The sequence below is a fragment of the Rhinatrema bivittatum genome, chromosome 5 (assembly GCF_901001135.1).
Source record: "Rhinatrema bivittatum chromosome 5, aRhiBiv1.1, whole genome shotgun sequence".
NCBI lineage: Eukaryota > Metazoa > Chordata > Amphibia > Gymnophiona > Rhinatrematidae > Rhinatrema > Rhinatrema bivittatum.
This window is the reverse complement of record NC_042619.1, coordinates 340,562,544-340,582,133: the sequence shown is the minus strand read 5'-3', so window position 1 is coordinate 340,582,133 and position 19,590 is coordinate 340,562,544. Positions and strand designations below refer to the sequence as shown.

General features: G+C 44.3%; 1 protein-coding gene across 1 annotated transcript in view; it reads left to right on the top strand.

The window, feature by feature from the left end:
- The window catches only part of LOC115092958 (E3 ubiquitin-protein ligase HERC2-like), a 2,733,734-nt gene that overhangs the window by 1,315,243 nt on the left and 1,398,901 nt on the right, over positions 1–19,590 (top strand). The window contains 1 exon segment of the mRNA XM_029604466.1: positions 9,240–9,379. Coding sequence (XP_029460326.1) covers positions 9,240–9,379 — 140 coding nt within the window.

Genomic DNA, 19,590 nt, shown 5'->3' with positions numbered 1-19,590 from the left:
GGGATAAACACTGGGGATCTCTAAGGAAGTGATGAGAATTATACTACTAAATTAATTGGATAGAGGGTAGATTGGATGGACCAATCCAGTCTTTTTCTGCTGTCATGTTTCTAAGTCTTGCCTCACTTGTTTACTAGAATATTTTGAGGATGTAAATAAACATGCAGACAAAGGCGAGCCAGTTGATATAATGTATTTGGAATTTCAGAAGGCATTTGATAAAGTGCCTCATGAGACTTCTCAGGAAATTGAAAGGTCATGGGATTGGAGATAGTATCCTATTGTGTGTTGGTAACTGGATAAAAGACAGGAAACAGTGGGAAGCACTAATGGGCCGATACAGTAAAAACCGCGGGAGAGCCGGGCTCCGAGGTAAGTGCCCGCTCTCCCGACGAATGCCCAGGCCACTCTCCTGGCTACGCGGTCAAGTATTTAAATGAGGGCCTGCAGTGAAAGGAAGTTCTAGGGAAAGGAATAATAAAAGAATAGATGCCTATAGTCTTTTTCAATTTCTTTATTGAGGTGGAGACATGAAAGATAGCCGACTCTGGCCGAGTTTCGCCGCTTATAATGGCTGCCTCAGGGGCTTGTGTGTTTTTGTCTTGAGCTCCCAATTTAATTCAGACAACATATGTATAAATAGATTATACTAACATCTGTATAATCCACAACAGTATACAATCTTGTACCGCGTTCAGGAACCGGGTCTCCACTCAAAAAGTCAAATTAACGCGTCCCTAGCACCTCCTTTTTGACAGAAGCGGCGGCTGTCAGCAGGTTTGACAGCCGACACTCAATTTTACCGGCGTCAGTTCTCGAACCGGCTGACAGCCACGGGTTTGGAAAATGAACACCGGCTAAATTGACGGACGTCTTCCAACCTGCGGGCAGATTCTATTTATTTATTTATTTTTTATTTTGGGGCCTCCAACTTAATATTGCTATGATATTAAGTCAGAGAGTGTACAGAAAAGCAATTGTTTCTGCTTTTCTGTACACTTTCCCTGTGCCGGCCGAAATTAACTTCTGCCTTTGGGCAGGCGTTAATTTCTGAAAATAAAATGTGCGGCTTCGCTACACATTTTATTTTCTGTATCGCATGGGAATAACTAATAGACCCATCAACATGCATTTGCATGTTGCAGGCGCTAATAGTTTCAGGAGGGTTGGCCGTGCGTTTTTGATGCACTATTACCCTTACTGTATAAGGGGTAAAAATAGCGCATCGAAAACACGCGGCCAAACTGGGGCTAAAGGTGTGCTCGGCTGAGCGCACCATAATGAATCAGCCCGTTAATGATCAGTTTTCTGAATGGAGAAAGGTCATTAGTGGAGTACCCCAAGGGTTCTGTATTGGGAACTATGCTATGTAGCATATTCATAAATGATCTGGAGAAAGGAATGATGAGTGAAGTGGTGAAATTTGTAGATGACAAAATTGTTTTGAATCATTAAAATGGCAGCGGATTGTGAAGAATTGCAGAATGACTTTTTGAGACTAGGAGACTGTGCTTTTAAATGGCAGATGAAATTTAATGTGGACAAGTGCAAAGTAATGCACATAGGAAAAAATAATCCCAACTACAAGTTCACATTGCTGGAGGTTCCATGCTAGGAGTCACTACCCAGGAAAAGGACCTCAGAGTCCTTGTGGATAATACTTTGAAATCTTCTGTTCAATGTGTTGCGGCAATCAAAATGTATTGCCCATATGTGTAATAGAATGTTAGGAATTATTTGGAAAGGAATAGAGAACAAAACAGAATATTATAATTCCCCTGTATAGATCCATATTGTGACTACGTTTTTAATATTTATTTACTTATTTATTTATTTATTTATTTATTTATTTACAGCTTTTCTATACCAATGTTCGTTTGTACATCACATAGATTTACAGTGAAACAAGTAGAAAAAGAAAACATATAAATAGCATAAGATAAGAAATTACATTTTTAAATATTGTTTGCAGTTCTGGTTGCCCCATCTCAAAAATGACATAGCAGACTTGGAAAAGGTAGAGAAGGGTGACAAAATAAAAGTGATAGAAAAATTCCCTTATGTAGAATGACTAAATGGATAGGGCTTATTATCTTAAAAAGGAGATGACTGAGAGAGGATATGACTGAAATTTATAAAATCATGGAGTGGGAAGGAATGGGTAATTGGTCAACGGTTATTTTCCCTTTTGAAAAACACTAGGAATAGTGGCCATTACATGAAGCTCGCAGTAAGTAAATTTAAAACAATTCGTAGGAAGTATTTTTTCACTCAGTACACAATCAAGCTATGGAATCTTTTGCCGGAGGACATGATCAAGGCAACTAACATAGTGGGGTTCAAAAGAGGATTGAACAAGTTCCTGATGGAAAAGCACTTAACTAATTATTAGCCTTGTGGACTTGGGAAAGTTGGCACTTATACCTGGGAGTGAAATATCAGAATTAGACCAACTATGAGGATCTGATGGGTGGTTCTGACATGGACTAACTTCTTTCAGAGACAGAATGCTGGGCTTGATGGACCTTGGGCTGACCCAGCATTTCACTTCTTATGTTCTTATATTCTCTGGCTTTTGTTCAGAATAAATTGGAGCTTATTTAGTATTTATTTCTTGTTCTTTTCCTTTCTTGATAAGATTTAATTGAGGAGGTAAAAGCAAGTTTGCTTACCGTAAATGGTGTTTCCGTAGATAGCAGGATGAATTAGCCATGCTGTATGGGAACTGTCAATCAGGGCCCAGGAAGGCGGAGCTTTGTAGCAGAGTGTAGATCTTTGATCCTCTGCTGCTGCGCGTGGGTTCCCGCGCAGTAGTCAACGGTTCTCCTCAGTCTGTATTTAAGCAAGAGCGTATCGCGGAATCTCGACTGCCAAGGAGGCGGGTGGGTCAGCATGGCTAATTCATCCTGCTATCTACGGAAACACCATTTACGGTAAGCAAACTTGCTTTTTCCCGTCGATAGCAGGGCTGAATTAGCCATGCTGTATGGGAGTCCCAAGCTCCATTACACGCTGTTGTATTTTCCTTAGCGTGACGTTATTGTGGCAGTCGTAGATCACTTAGCGACTGTGTGCAGAATGGTTTGTCCCAGAATCGCATCCCCTGCGGATTGTTTATCTATGCAGTAGTGAGATGTGAAAGTATCTAGCGAAGACCAAGTGGCCACTTTACATATATCTTTTGGCTGAACGTTGCGTAGATGCGCCACCGATGTCACCACGGCTCTCAATTGATGAGCTTTGGGCTGTGAAAGTAGAGCAGTTCCCTTCTTGGAATAGCAAAACGATGCATTGTACGATCCAGCTGGCTATTGTACGCTTTGCTACTGCCAAACCTGGAGCATTTGGATTAAATGATACAAACAGTTGTGATGTCCTGTTTGGAGAATGTGTTCTTCTTTTATAGTATGCTAATGCTCTTTTACAATCCAAGGTGTGTAACAAGCGCTCCCTGTCGTTTGAGTGAGGTTTTGGAAAAAATATAGGTAAGTCTATAGTTTGATTGAGATGGAACGTGGAAATGACCTTTGGAAGGAACGAAGGGTGAGTTCGCAGGACAACTTTGTCATGCTGAAACTGTAAATACGGTTCGTAGTGAACCAGTGCCTGTAACTCACTGACTCGTCGTGCTAAGGTTATGGCTACCAAAAACACTACCTTCCAGGTGAGATACTTCATGTGCGCAGATTCCAAGGGTTCGAACGGAGGTAGTGTTAATTGTTCGAGAAGCACATTAAGATTCCATGGTATCGGTGGTTTAAAGATCGGTGGTCGTAAATGTAGAAGACCTTTAAGGAATCTAGATAGTAACAAGTGTTCTGCCACCGAGTGGTTATTCATTGGTCTATGATATGCCGCTATTGCACTGAGATGCACTTGGATTGAAGAGGTTGCTAACCCCGACTCATAGAGAGACTGTAGGTAATCCAGTAAGGATGCTGGTGAACATTCCGTAGGTGAAATACTCCTTTCTGTACACCAGTTGGAGTAGCGTCTCCATTTGAAAGAGTAACATCTTCTAGTGGACGGTTTCCTAGATTCGAGAAGAATGGTTTCTACCGTGCTAGAAACCCCCTGTTCTGTCAATAATGCCCGCTCAATCTCCACGCAGTCAGATGGAGGGAGGAGAGACGTGGGTGAATGAGAAGTCCGTTCTCCTGTAAGAGAAGGTCTGGGCGGTCTGGAAAGCGGATTGGGGTTGTCACTGACAGACGCAAGAGATAGCTGTACCACGGTTGTCGAGGCCAAGCTGGAGCAATGAGTATGAGCTGACTCTGGTCTGCTATACATTTTTCTATTGTTCTCGTTATCAATGGAATTGGTGGAAAGGCGTATAGGAGAGTCGACGACCAAGGAATTAGGAAGGCGTCCTGCGCTAAGCGGGACGGGCTGGGTCGGATGGAGCAGAATTGCGGCAGTTGGGTGTTTTCTTCCGTGGCAAAGAGGTCTACGGTCGGTGTTCCCCAACTGTTGAAGATTGTTTGTAGTACTTCGGGATTCAACCTCCACTCGTGTGGGTAGAAGATGCGGCTTAATCTGTCCGCTCTGGTGTTCGCTATACCCGGGAGATATGTCGCCTGAAGATGAATGGAATGTCTGTGAGCATGAGAGAAGATTTGGAGAGTTTCCCTGCAGAGGGGCCATGAACCGGACCCGCCTTGTTTGTTTATGTAGAACATTGCAACTTGGTTGTCCGTGTAAATCATCACTCTTCGACCGCGAAGATAGTCCTGGAAAGTGAGCAGGGCATTGCGAATTGCTCTGAGTTCCAAGAGATTTATCTGCATCCCCTGTTCTGATGGGGACCAAAGGTCTTGTGTCTCCAGGTGGTCTAGATGAGCTCCCCATCCCTTCCTCGAGGCATCTGTTGTGTGGACTGCATTGTGTGGAGGGGGGTTTAACGGTGCTCCTTTTTCCAGAGTTGGCTTTCTGAGCCACCAGTCGATTTCTTGTCGCATCGGGTTGGTTACTTGGATACGTTTTTGTAATGGTTGAGAGTGTTGTGACCATTGTCTTTTGAGACCCCACTGTAGAAGTCGCATGTGGAGTCTGGTGTTTGGGACTGTGAAGTTTGCTGCTGCCATATGTCCCAGAATTCTCAATATGGTCCGGGCTGTGGTGCATTTTGCTCTCCGTAGTGTTTGGAGCAATGAGCACATCAGGAATCTCCTGTCTTCTGGCAGGAACGCCCTGGCCCGAATTGTGTCCAGTCGAGCTCCTATGAATTGTAGGATCTGCGAGGGTTGTAACTTGGATTTTGGATAATTGATTATTAATCCCAGGCGTTGCAAACATGTTATTGCTAGGCTGAAAAGCGATTTCAGGATGATCGGATTCGACGCTATTAGTAACCAGTCGTCGAGGTAAGGAAAAATAGTCAGACCCTGTAAACGAAGATGGGCCACCACCACCACCATGCATTTGGTAAATACCCTGGGGGCTGCTGAGAGTCCAAAGGGCAGGACCTTGTATTGGTAATGTCTGTTGTGATACCGGAAACATAGGTACTGCCAATAGGATTTGTGGATTGGAATGTGTGTGTATGCATCCTTGAGGTCTATAGAACACATCCAATCCTTGGGTTGAATTAAGGGTAGGATGGATTTCATAGACACCATCTTGAATTTCTCGCGGATCAGGCACTTGTTGAGCTCCCTGAGATCTAGGATGGGTCGAGTGCCTCCCGTCTTCTTTGGAATGAAGAAATATGGAGAATAGAATCCCTGGCCCCTTAACGCCCGCGGGATTGGGTGGATGGCTTTTTGATGGAGAAGGATGGTTAACGCTTGGGCCAGTTGTGGATGCGATAGATGTCTCTGAGTTAGGGGGAAATGAGGAGTGATGGGTTGGGATAGGAAATGTAACTGATATCCGTCCTTTACTATGTCGAGTACCCACTGATCTGTCGTGATGGCCTGCCATGCAGCCAGACAAGCCGTTATCCTGCCCGGGGGATTTTCCGGTAACCTGTGTGTTGGTGGTGGCAGTGAGTTCAAAAAGACTGTGAGGTCTTTGCTGGAACTGATGACTGTTGTGGTTGTTGTTGTCGTTGTGTACGAGGCCTTCCCCTCCGTTGTTGCTGTTGTTGCGGAGGGTTGTTATTTGGCTGCCTGTGGTATGGTAGATAGGGTTGTTGCCTAAAGTTTTGATAAGCCCTGTATTGTTTCCTGGGAAATGGTTGTCTGCGAGAAGAGGAGAAAAAACGTTTGGTTGACGCTGGGGCAGCGAGCGACTGGACCGCTAGTGCTTGATCCTTCAATTTACTCACAGTATCATGGAGGCGGTCCCCGAAAAGGTTCTCTCCCCTGCATGGTAAGTTCACGAGTTTCTCATGGAGATCTTCCCTAATAGCGCTAGCTTTGAGCCAGGCAAGACGTCTGGCTGCTATAGCCACGGCCGAAGCTCTGGACGAGTTTTCGAAGCCCTCGTAGACTGCTCTCAACATATGTCGAGTGCATTCTTCCATGTCCGAAATCAAGGATGGAGTGGAGTCTCCTAAGGACGTAAATAGGCCCTTGGTGGCTTGCAGGCATTCATACATGTATTGTACCATATAAAAATTATGGTGGTGAATTCTTGCTGTAAGCATTGTGTTCTGATAGACGCATTTGGCAAAGTCATCCAAGGACTTATTGTCTTTCCCAGGTGGGGCGGATGCGTGTGTCTTTGTTTTCCTAGACTTTTGTAAGGCAGATTCCACCACTATAGAGTCATGTGGTAGTTGGGGAATCGCATACATCGAAGGCTTTTGGAGCCTGAATTTTAAATCAGTCTTTCTGGATACGGCCTGTAGAGCAAAGGGGGTTTCCCATGATTTTTGCAGGACCCCGTGGAGCATCGCATGTGGTGGTAGAGCAGACGGTTCCCCCGGCGCATCAAAAATCTTTAGCAATCCTAATGTTTCCGCCCTCGGTTCCAGTAGCTTTTGGACATCTAGTTTGAGTATATTTCCCATCTTAGTGATGAACTTGGGATAGGTGAGATCCTCTGGAGGGGAATAAGGTTCCGCTGGTTGCTCTGGAGGATCAGATGGGTACCCGGTAGAAGAAAGTGGTGAGGAATGTATGGATACGGAAGCTCTTGATGGAGATGGTGAATGGACGAGCAAGCCCTGTGGAGATGGGGATCGGGGAGAAGGTATATTCCGTTGGGTATGCTGTTGAGCAGGGCTATTGTTGTCTGCCGGGGAAGTAGACTCCGGAGGTAGAGTGTACGTTGATTGTAGTGTTTCAAAAAAGCCGGCTAAAGACTGTGTCAGGTCCCAAAATGCTTTTGATGTATGAGGTGGCATTGGCGGGGGTTTCTCCAACTGACTGGATTCATATGGTAAGTCCATTGGTGGAGGATTATAATTACTCTCACCTTCTGAAAGATCACTCCACTCCGTTCCTTGTTGACGAGTGGACTGTAGACTCCTTGATTTGTTAGATGATGATGACGAAGAAATTGGAATAACTCCCTGAGAAGTAGAGCAAGATCTTTCAGATTTAGTCTTATAGCAAGAGGAAGAGGAGGATCTCACTTCCCTATGATGGGAGGTATGATGTTGTTTTGCATGACTATGTCCCCTACTAGTGGAGGGGGAAGAGTCGGAATGATGCCGATGCCTTTTTCTTATCGAAGAGTGTCTACTGCTTCGAGACTTCCTGTCCGCATGTTCTTTCCTATGCGAATGGCTACTTTGTTGTTTTTCCCTGTGAGGGTCAGTACTTATCCTAGGAGGGGATACCGATACTCCTGGCAAGTTGCTTGAAGTCTGATCCGATTGATCATTGTGATTATCTTTGGTACACTGTGATCCTTGCAAGGGGTCTTTGAAATCTCGTTTCGTCTGGGAGTTCTTGACATGGGTCAGGTACTCTGACAAGTGTTCCACTTGCATGGGTTCAGATGATGATCCTCTGTTTGAATGGTCTGCCTTAGCGGCTTGGTGTGATAGAGATTTCGGAGCCGATTTTGACTTCGGTTTTGATTGAGATGGTTTCGGCCCCGCCTGAGGTTTCGGCGCCGACTGAGGTTTCGGAGCCGAGTGAGGTTTCGGCGTCGCTTGAGGTTTCGGCGCCAAGTGAGGCTTCGGAGCCGACTGAGGCTTCGGCGCCGAGTGAGGCTTCGGCGCCGAGTGAGGCTTTGGGGCTGAGTAGTGCTTCGGCGCCGACTGAGGCTTGGGCTTCGGCGCCGTCTGAGGCTTTGGTTCTGGACGTTCCGGCGTCGCATGCGACTTCTTCGGCACTCCCTCGGCCCGCTTTTGTATCTTTTTAGGTGGTTCCGAGTCTCTATGTGGATCCGATTGCTGTAACAGCAATAAGGACCGGACCGGATTGTCCTTAAGAGGCTTTTGGGTACTAGGCTCAGTCAATCTGAAAGGCCTCTGTTTCCCCACTTCAGGAGCCTTGGAATGAAGACCAGATCCCTGGTCTACTCTCTCTTTGGGGTTCCTTTTTGCGTCCCGTACCTTTGGTGACTGCGGGCCCCAAGGAGCCGCTCTCTTACCCGACTTTGATGTCTTGTATTTCGGGGCCGGAGAGGAATGAGTTGTGGACGCTTTGTCTTCCGTTGAGAGCTCCAACCAACGATAGCTCCTGTGTCGTCGAGCCCTCAGAGACATCTTTGCACAATGTTCACAGTCGGACTGGTTGTGGTCACGTCCCAGGCAGCGGTAGCATCGATCATGTCCGTCGGTGACGGACATGATCTTACCGCACGGACACGGCTTGAACCCCGACTTTTTTGTTGACATTTTGACTAAATTAACTTTTCTTCCTGAGGAGAAGAAGGCTCCGTGTGCGCTCCCGTGCGCGGAAAAAAACAGACTGAGGAGAACCGTTGACTACTGCGCGGGAACCCACGCGCAGCCGCAGAGGATCAAAGATCTACACTCTGCTACAAAGCTCCGCCTTCCTGGGCCCTGATTGACAGTTCCCATACAGCATGGCTAATTCAGCCCTGCTATCGACGGGAAATTCAGGATACTCTTTTTTTATGTATGTATTTTTGCATTTGTTTTCCTAGCTAAAATGTAGAGGGATTAATACATTTTCTCTGGGCTAGGAAGATCTATTCTGAATAAATCTAGTTTATAAAAGCAAAATTCCATAGTGACTAAACCTACATTTTTTAATTATCACCTTGATTTTAGTATTATACTGAAAGAGACACTGATATGATGCTGCAATGTATTGTAGATTTATGCCTATTGAAATGTTACAATTTATGCTAATTCTTCCTTTCATTTCCCTTAGCTGTGATGGATGTCAGATGTTTCCCATCAATGGATCCAGATTCAAATGCAGAAACTGTGATGACTTTGACTATTGTGAAACATGTTTCAAATTGAGGAAACATAACACCAGGCATATGTTTGGCAGGATAAATGAGCCAGGTAAGGAAAGGGAACCCCCAATTTGCTAGACAAAAGTAATTCTGATTGAGGACTAGCTTATTGGCAAGTGCAGTGTCCTGCAAGGTTCATTTCCTTGGCACAGGTTTTACTCCTTGCACCAGCTGAGGATCCTGCATAGGCAATGTTCACAGCCTTTGGGTGGAGGATCCCAGCCATTGTTTAATGGTAACATCTACTGTCAACATCTAGTGTGCATTTATACTGAGTTCCAAAGGGAATCAGTCTGTGGCTCTTAGCTAAAGGCTGTAATAGCTGGCTAGAGAAAGTAATGATGTTATCCCAGGACAAGCAAGATGCTAGTCCTCACATATGGGTGACGTCACTGACGGAGCCCTATTGCGGGAAAAACTTTTGTCAAAGTTTCTAGAAACTTTTGACTGGTACTGTGAGGCCACTGAGCATGCCCAGCATGCCATGATATTCTCTGCCACAGGGGGTCTCACTCTAGTCTTCGTTTTTCCTCGCTGCTGTAAGCATCACGTAGAAAGGAGCCCTGTGAGTTTACTCACAATTCTGACTGAAAAGTCAATTATTTTTCACATTTTTTCCCATTTGGGGTCTCACTTCCCTTTTGTCACCGGACGGTGACAAAATTGATAACGTTTTTGCGCTATAAAACTGAGTTTTTTTTCGCAAAATTTTTTCATTGACGGCTGTCGATACTGACATGGCTTCGGGTTTCAAAAAATGCCTGATTTGTAATTGGACCATGTCAGTAACAGACCCACATCTAGAATGTGTAGTCTGTTTGGGTGAGAAGCATGATATTTCATCATGCCAACAATGTCAGGAGATGACGCCGAAAGGTAGGAAACTTCGGCAAGAAAAGATGACACATCTTTTCCATCTCCAACTACTTCCCTCACCTTCTACTTCGACCAAATCATCTCCAGCAGGAGTTACAAAGAAACTCCTCCTTAAAATACATCGACTGGAAGGATCCGGAGATGCAGCATCGTCAGCCCCGTCGACGTCATCGGCAAGGTCAGTCACTGAACCAAGGCCTAAACACAAACATCGACATCATTGAGCCTTGGCGTCACCATTGCTTCCCCCCCCCCCCCCCACCGGGGGAACCAAGCGCGAAGTGGCATAAAGATGCGGATACACCACTAACAACTGCGCCTACCCTGGTACCGCCTTCAGAGTCACCGCTATCGATGCCTTCATCGGTGCCGATACTTCCACCGACTACACAAGACTTAACCACACTTAACAGACAAGCAGTGATGGAAGCCTTGAAGACACAAGTTCCGGCGACCATGCTGATGACCACGCTGATGCCGGCGACCGCGCCGATGCCGGCGAGCGCGCTGATGCCGGTGACGTTTTCTACACTTACGTCACCGATGCCAGTAGCATCCATACCAATGACACTTTCGATGCCGGTGACATCATCCGGAGTACTCTCGATGCCGGAGAGAACCCCGATGCCAGCAACATCGATTTCATTGATGCCCTCAATGACTATTTCCACATCGATGTTCTCCTTTTTATCCACATCGATGTCTACGATTTCATTGATTCCACAGCCGATATCCATCTACACTACGGCACCCACCCTACATTACAGTAAAAAAGCATCGGTATCTGCAAAAAAGGCATCGACTAAACCAAAAGCTTCGATGCCAAAACATCCACCAACAGCGCCACACATTCCTGAGACTTCAGGTTCTACAGAAGAAGCGCTGCATGGTATCCTTACCAAGCGATACCAGGATTTGTTAGCCTCCTTGCCATCTAACCCTATAGAAGAGGATACAGAAGATGCTCCACTTGAGGACCCTTTGCCAGGACCTTCTGGTCTTCCTCCCCCTCATAGGACTACAACTCCTCATCATCAAACTCAGGAGTATGACACTTGGTCTGACACAGGCTCGTATACCTCCTCAGAAGCATTTATGTCTGACCTATCACCACCACATGCCAGGAAACAGTTCCCTCCGGAGGATTTCACTTTTACCACCTTTGTACAGGAGATGGCGGACTCCATCCCCTTCAAATTACAAGCAGAGCAGGACACCAGACAGCAGACTTTGGAGGTACTCCAGTTTGTCGACCCTCCAAAGCAAATTGTTGCAATTCCTATCCATGATGTTCTCTTGCAACTACAACACCCCCTCTGGGAACATCCCTGCTCTGTCCCAGCAGTAAATAAGCGTATGGATAGTACCTACCTTGTACAATCCACGCCTGGATATCAAAAGCCACAACTTCCCCACCACTCAGTGGTCATAGAATCAGAGCAGAAAAAGTCTAAAAGAACAAGGGTCCACTCATCTAATCCCCCAGGTAAAGACCATAGGTTCCTGGATTCCCTGGGCGATAAGGTTTTTCAAGGTGCAATGTTGAATTCCAGGATCTCATCATATCACCTCTATATGACCCAGTACCAGAGAAATCTATGGAAACAAATTGAGGAGTTTGTTCCATCTCTCCCTACACAATACCAGGAGGCTGCACAGGCTATCATAAACAAAGGTTTAGAAGCCGGAAAGCATGATGTCTGAGCTGCTACGACAGCTTTGAGACGGTTTCAAGAGTAGCTGCGACAGGCATCAGTGCCAGGAGGTGGGCTTGGCTCAAGGCCTCAGACCTTAGGCCAGAGGTGCAGGATAAGCTAGTGGACCTCCCCTGCCTTGGAGACAACTTATTTGGACCCAAGGTACAGGATGCTGTGTCGCAACTGAAAGAGCACACAGAAACATTACGACAACTCTCTTCCTTCCCACAAGATCCCGCCATCCATACTAGCCGTAGACCTCCAAGGAAAGATACCAGACAACCTTTCTACCGTCAACGGAGATATTACCCTCCTGCATCTAGACCCAGGCCATCCAGAACCCAGCAAAGACCGCAACCACGGCAACAGAGATCAGCTAGGCCCCAACCTGCACCACAAACAGGACCGGCTGCCGGTTTTTGAAATTTCATCCAGAGAACTGAGCCTTTCCTCAAACCTTCAGCCAAAGCTACCAGTAGGAGGCCGGATATCCAAATTTTACAACAATTGGATATCAATAACATCAGACCAATAGTCCTATCAATCATAGATCGAGGATATCAACTCAATTTCACCTCAATTCCTCAAGATTTTCCACCAAGTCCATCTCATCTCAGCGAAGATCATATGCTTCAATTATAAATGGAATTATCTACCCTTCTGAAAGCCAGGGCGGTAGAGTCTGTGCCCTGCTCTCAGAGGGGCAGAGGATTCTATTCCCGTTATTTCCTCATTCCAAAGAAAACCGGAAGCCTACGTCCCATCCTAGACCTCAGAAATCGCAATAAATTTCTAAAGAAAGAAAAGTTCAGGATGGTATCTCTAGGCACCATGCTTCCACTTCTTCAAAAAGAAGATTGGCTTTGTTCTCTGGATCTTCAAGATGCTTACGCTCACATTCCAATATTCCCTCCTCATCGCAAGTACCTGCGCTTCATGGTGGGCCATCAACATTTCCAGTACAGAGTTCTGCCGTTCGGACTAGCCTCTGCTCCCAGAGTATTCACAAAATGTCTGGCAGTAATAGCAGGACACTTGCACAAACAAAGTGTCCATGTGTTTCCATATCTAGACAATTGGCTCATCAGAAGTCACTCTCAAGAGGGAGCTCTCACCTCCCTCCATCGAACGATATCCCTACTTCATTCCATGGGATTCCTCATCAATTATCAAAAATCCCATCTTACTCCATCTCACCTTCTTCAATTCATAGGAGCAGAATTGAACACCATTCTTGCAAAGGCCTCTCTACCTGAAGATCGAGCAGAAACTCTATCCCTGTTGGCAAGCTCGATCCACTCAAAGAAACAAGCAACAGCTCATCAGTTTCTAACCTTACTAGGCCACATGGCCTCCACAGTTCATGTCACTCCTATGGCAAGGCTTGCCATGAGGGTTACCCAATGGACTTTAAGGTCTCAGTGGATCCAAGCCATTCAACCACTGCATTCTCCAATTCAAGTAACCCACCAGCTACGTTCATCTCTACTTTGGTGGGTGAACAAGAACAATTTGCACAAGGGCCTACCCTTCCAACAACCAGTCCCGCAGATAACGTTAACTACAGATGCATCCACCTTGGGTTGGGGAGCTCACATAGACACTCTCCAAACTCAGGGGACTTGGACAAAGCTTGAAGCAACATTTCAAATCAATTTCCTGGAACTGTGAGCTATAAGTTATTCACTGCATGCATTCAAGGACTGCCTTTCACACAAGACTGTTCTGATCCAAACGGACAACACAGTTGCTATGTGGTACATCAACAAACAGGGAGGTACTGGCTCGTATCTCCTTTGTCAAGAAGCTGCACAGATTTGGGGCTGGGCCCTGAACCACTCAATGTTCCTTCGGGCCACTTATCTGGCAGGCATTCACAATGTAGTGGCAGATTGACTCAGTCACCAATTCCAACCACACAAATGGTCCCTGGATCCCTCAGTAGCGACCAGGATATTTCAACTTTGGGGGTCAACCAACAATAGACCTCTTTGCGTCACATCTGAATCGCAAAGTGGACAGATTATGTTCTCTACTCAAACAGAAAAACCAGCCAGCCAAGGACGCCTTTGCTCGCCCTTGGAACTCAGGCCTTCTATACGCGTATCCTCCGATAACGCTCATAAACCGGGGTGAAGGCATGTGCTAAACCTCGGTATATAAAAGCTTCAAATAAATAAATAAATAAATAAATAATAACCAAAACTCTAGTGAAGTTACAACAAGACAAAGGAACCATGATACTCATAGCCCCATATTGGCCTCTACAAGTATGGTTTCCCACACTTCTAGACCTCTCGATCAGGGATCCCATTCGCCTGGGAGTAGCCCCCACTCTCATAACTCAGGATCAGGGCAGGTTGCGCCATCCCAACCTTCAATCCCTATCCCTGACAGCATGGATGTTGAAAGCTTGATTTTACGTCCACTTAACCTTTCAACCAATGTATCTCAAGTGCTTATAGCTTCACATAAACCTTACACTCGAAATAATTATTTGTCCAAATGGAAGAGATTTACTTTGTGGTGCACGCAAAAGAGTATTGATCTTTTCACTTGCCCCACTACTTCACTTCTAGACTACTTATACCATCTTTCAGAATCTGGTCTCCAGACTTCATCAGTAAGGGTACACTTAAGTGCAATCTCAGCTTACCATAACAAGATGGAAGATGCACCAGTCTCCACACAACCTCTTGTCAGCAGGTTTATGAGAGGTTTAATGCAACTTAAACCACCAATTCGGCCACCAGTCACAGAATGGGACCTGAATCTGGTTTTAACAAGACTCATGCGTTCTCCTTTCGAACCCATAGATTCATGTGATCTTAAATTTCGCACATGGAAGACTATTTTTCTCATAGCCATTACGTCAGCTAGAAGGGTTAGTGAGTTACAAGCACTTGTAACGTACGCACCCTACACAAAATTCCTACATGACAGGGTGGTTCTCCATACACATCCAAAATTCCTTCCCAAGGTAGTTACGGAATTCCACTTGAACCAATCCACTTGAACCAATCTCTGATTCATCTGTCTTCCTTAACTCATGGATTTCTCGCATACTTTGCACATCAACATGGTCTGTGTACCCTCAAATCTCAATTTAGTCTACCCTTTAATTTTTTTCTAGATATTTATTCTCGCTATAATCATGCCGAGCATTCACCTACGTCCTGTTGACGAGTTACTATTATTATTATTATTATCTATGTAATATTTAATTTAATCTATTATTAATATCCATATGTTATAGGTTATATGCTAAATGCAATATGTTATACGTTATATGTTAAGAAACGCTGTTCCATGTAACGCCTTTTGTGCGAAAGTTTTGTTATATGTAAACCGACCTGATTCGATACTTGTATTGAGAATGTCGGTATATAAAAATCCGAAATAAATAAATAGTTTTACCCACATTCTTCCCAAGGCCTCATTCTCACCGAGGAGAACAGACTTTACATACCTTGGACTGTAAGCGTGCTCTATCTTTTTACTTAAACCGCACTGCAGTCCACAGGAAATCCAATCAACTTTTTGTTTCTTATGATCCAAACAAACCAGGTAAAGCAGTGGGTATACATACTCTATCCAATTGGCTAGCAGATTGCATACAGTTTGCTATGAAAAAGCAGGCCTTCCTCTCCAAGGGCGAGTAAAGGCACACTCAGTAAGAGCAATATCAACTTCAGTAGCACACTATCCTTCAGTGCCAATCCTTGACATATGTAAAGCAGCAACATGGAGTTCTCTTCACACCTTTGCAGCTCATTACTGTTTGGACAAACAAGGATGACAAGATTCAGCCTATGGACAATCTGTCTTAAAGAACTTGTTTCCAGTTTAATCCCAACTCCTTCTACAACCAACCTGCTGTGATCTTCGGCTGACTCATTTTCACCAACAAAACTTCACTGTTGCCTCAATATAAAATGACTCGACCTCTAGCTTGCTAATCACCCATATGTGAGGACTAGCATCCTGCTTGTCCTGGGATAAAGCAAAATTGCTTACCTTGTAATAGGTGTTATCCCAGGACAGCAGGATATAGTCCTTACGAAACCCACCCGCCACCCCGTGGAGTTGGGTCTCATTGGTTTTATTATTTTATTTTTGCTAAAGCTTATTGCTACATACGAGACTAGAGTGAGACCCCTGTGGCAGAGAATATCATGGCATGCTGGGCATGCTCAGTGGCCTCAGTGCCAGTCAAAAGTTTCTAGAAACTTTGACAGAAGTTTTTCCCGCAATAGGGCTCCGTCAGTGACGTCACCCATATATGAGGACTACAGCCTGCTGTCCTGGGATAACACCTATTACAAGGTAAGCGATTTTCCTATATGGTAGTAACCCAGATAGCTGTAAATTAAAGCTTATGATGCTATCAATTGTGTGAATGTCGGAGGTTAAGTTCCTAAATGTCATAAATGACTGCTTCAGAGAACAATTAATCCTAGAACCATCAAGAGTAAGTTTGACTTTAGATCTAGCTATCAGTGGAATGAAAATCTGGTGCAAAGGATAATGTTGAGCCACTTGCAAATATTGACCATAATTCAGTCAATTTTGAGATAATCACTAGAGGGAAAATAATAAATAAAACTACTGCAGTAATATATCACTTTAGAAAGGGTTATTATGATAAAATGAGGAGACTAGAATGAAATTAAAAGACACTGTTATAAGGGCTAAAAGTCTTCATTAGGCATGGGGACTGTTTAAAACTACCATTTTGGAAGACTAGATAAAATGCATTCCAGAAATTAAAAATGATTAAAGAAAGTCCATAAACAATTATTAGCCAGGTTTACTTGAGGAAGCTATTGCTTATCCCTGGAGTGGGCCACAAAAAATGGATCTACTTCATGTGATCTACCTGATACTTCTTGGAGATCTGGATTGGCCACAGTCAGAGACTAGATGCTGGGGTCTGTGGGCTCTTGATTGGATCCAGTATGATACTGCTTACGTTCTTATTGTCCAATAGCAGCTACTCCTAATTGAATTAGAAGCTCAAAGGAACAGGAAGAAAAAATGGCCTGCCTCTCTTTTATGCTTCAGTCGGAGCTGAGCTATCAGAGAGAGAGAAAAAAAAAAGCAGTCTATTGCTAGTCCTGGTCCTGTGGTAACAGAGCTCTGTTTCCATCTGGTTTAAACTGTCTGCCTATAGCCTCAGAGATGGAAGAAGGGAAAGTAAGGTTGTGCAAGCACTGGTAGGGAGCACTGTGACTGAAAACAACAGTGCCCTAGGACAAGAAACTGAGTTTTTTTGGCCTCAGTACATCCAGTAAAATTAAAAAAAAAAAAAAGCTGCGAAGGAGAGAGGGACTGCACCTCCTTTTTTTTTTTTTTTTTTTACTGATTGGATGAGCTATCAGAGAGAGAGAAAAAAAAAAGCAGTCTATTGCTAGTCCTGGTCCTGTGGTAACAGAGCTCTGTTTCCATCTGGTTTAAACTGTCTGCCTATAGCCTCAGAGATGGAAGAAGGGAAAGTAAGGTTGTGCAAGCACTGGTAGGGAGCACTGTGACTGAAAACAACAGTGCCCTAGGACAAGAAACTGAGTTTTTTTGGCCTCAGTACATCCAGTAAAATTAAAAAAAAAAAAGCTGTGAAGGAGAGAGGGACTGGCTAGGACCAACATATTACAGCTCTCCAACTATCACCAGGTCAACAAAGTGCTGCAGAACCCAGCAGCTGAATGTATCATTGTAGCCTGTAGTTAAGGTTACCTGAAAAAAAAAAAAAAGCTAGGGTGTGGGGTTGGGGGATTAAAGCAGGAATTTGAGAACTGGGTGAAGGTAAATGTGAAATTGGGGAAGGGGCGAGCATCCCTGGTATTGAAGATTTTTTGGATCAGTTCTGACAGTAGAAACAGATGTGTTCCAGGTCACATAATGTCCCTCTCTAGGGTCAGCTTGGTGTGCTTTTGGGAGTCATTGAATCACATGGGCCTATTTAAAAAAAAATCCCTGGGCTGATATTTTTCTCCATTCTGCCCCTGCTTAGGTATGAACTCAGTCCATCATGATCTTGTTGGAGAATCCAAAACTTTGTGACCTAGGCTTGCTAATAATCTACTCAGCTAGATTGAAACATTCTTTCAACTCTGTTAGATAATGATCCACTCATAATTTGTCATGTAATAAAAATTGGAAGCAGGATTATATATATTTATCTCTCAAAACTGAGTCAATAGTCTGAAGGTCCTTCTCCTTTTGAATATATATTGTGATTAGGCGTTGTATTTCTTTTCTCCTTTATGTAAGATATAATTTATTTCTTTTGTCTTATTCATTAGAATGTGCTTGTCTCAAATGATAGAAGCATGCATTGATAACATGATATTCCTTATCTATTGCTCATAGTTTTCCTATACTTGAAAGATTAATAAATACTTGGAGTCAAGAAACTGTTACCTGAGGCATACCACTAGGTGGTTAAAAAACAATACAAAATCAACAGTCCAAAATAGGAAAGTGTGAAGATAAGTATGCATTGATGTCCATAATTCAAAGAGATTAGATAGTTCAATAAGATGGTAACTTTTAAACCCGTGCTCAGGCATCCGTGTGCATATGGTTTCTGGCGAGCACACATGCACGCGCCGATTTTATAACATGGGCACATCGACAAGTGCATGTTACAAAATCCACTACCTGCACACACATGCACACGCAATTTTATTTTGGCATACACAAATGCTGACTTGCATGCATAAAGGTGGGGGCAGTATTTTATAAAATTCACACAGTGACACGATAGGCCCTAATCCTAGTTTCCTCCCAGTCCGCTCCAATAAAGGAGCGGACTGGGAAGGAACTTTATCAACCCTCTACCTGATCTGCCTCCCTTTTCTCCTATTAATCCTGACCCTTAAAATCCCTCTAATTTATTATTATTTTTTTTATTTTATAATTTACCTGCTCTCTGGAGTAGTAGCAGGTTACGTGGGCTGGTTGGCTGTCAGTGCACGCTTCAGCAGGGCAGTGACTAATGGCGCTGTCCCAGCCTGTCCACGCCCCACCGAAACCATGCTACTGGCCTGCTCCTTATTCCTAAACCCATTCTTCATCTTGTACCGGGAGATATGTGTGTGGCTGCGGGCATTTCAAAATCCCATGGGGTGCATGTGGTTTCTCCCAGTTTTAACGCACACAGGGCTTTTAAAATTAGCCCTTAAATTTTTATAATGCCAAAAATCTACCTGACTTAATCAAAGATACAAAGTCTCAGGTCCCCCAATAATGTCCACTTGGTTAATAGTTGTTTATAGACGTTTCCTCCAGGAATTTAAGAACATAAGAAATTGCCATGCTGGGTCAGACCAAGGGTCCATCAAGCCCAACATCCTGTTTCCAACAGAGGCCAAACCAGGCCACAAGAACCTGGCAATTACCCAAACACCAAGAAGATCCCATGCTACTGATGCAATTAATAGCCGTGGCTATTCCCTAAGTAAACTTGATTAATAGCAGTTAATGGACTTCTCCAAGAACTTATCCAAACCTTTTTGGAACCCAGCTACACTAACTGCACATCCTCTGGCAACAAATTCCAGAGCTTAATTGTCTTTTTATATCCAGCTATGCTTAGTGCTTTCATCACATCCTTTGCCAATCAATTTCACAGTTTAATTGTGTGGTGAATGAAAAGATGCATTCTCCAATTTGATTCTGCTATATT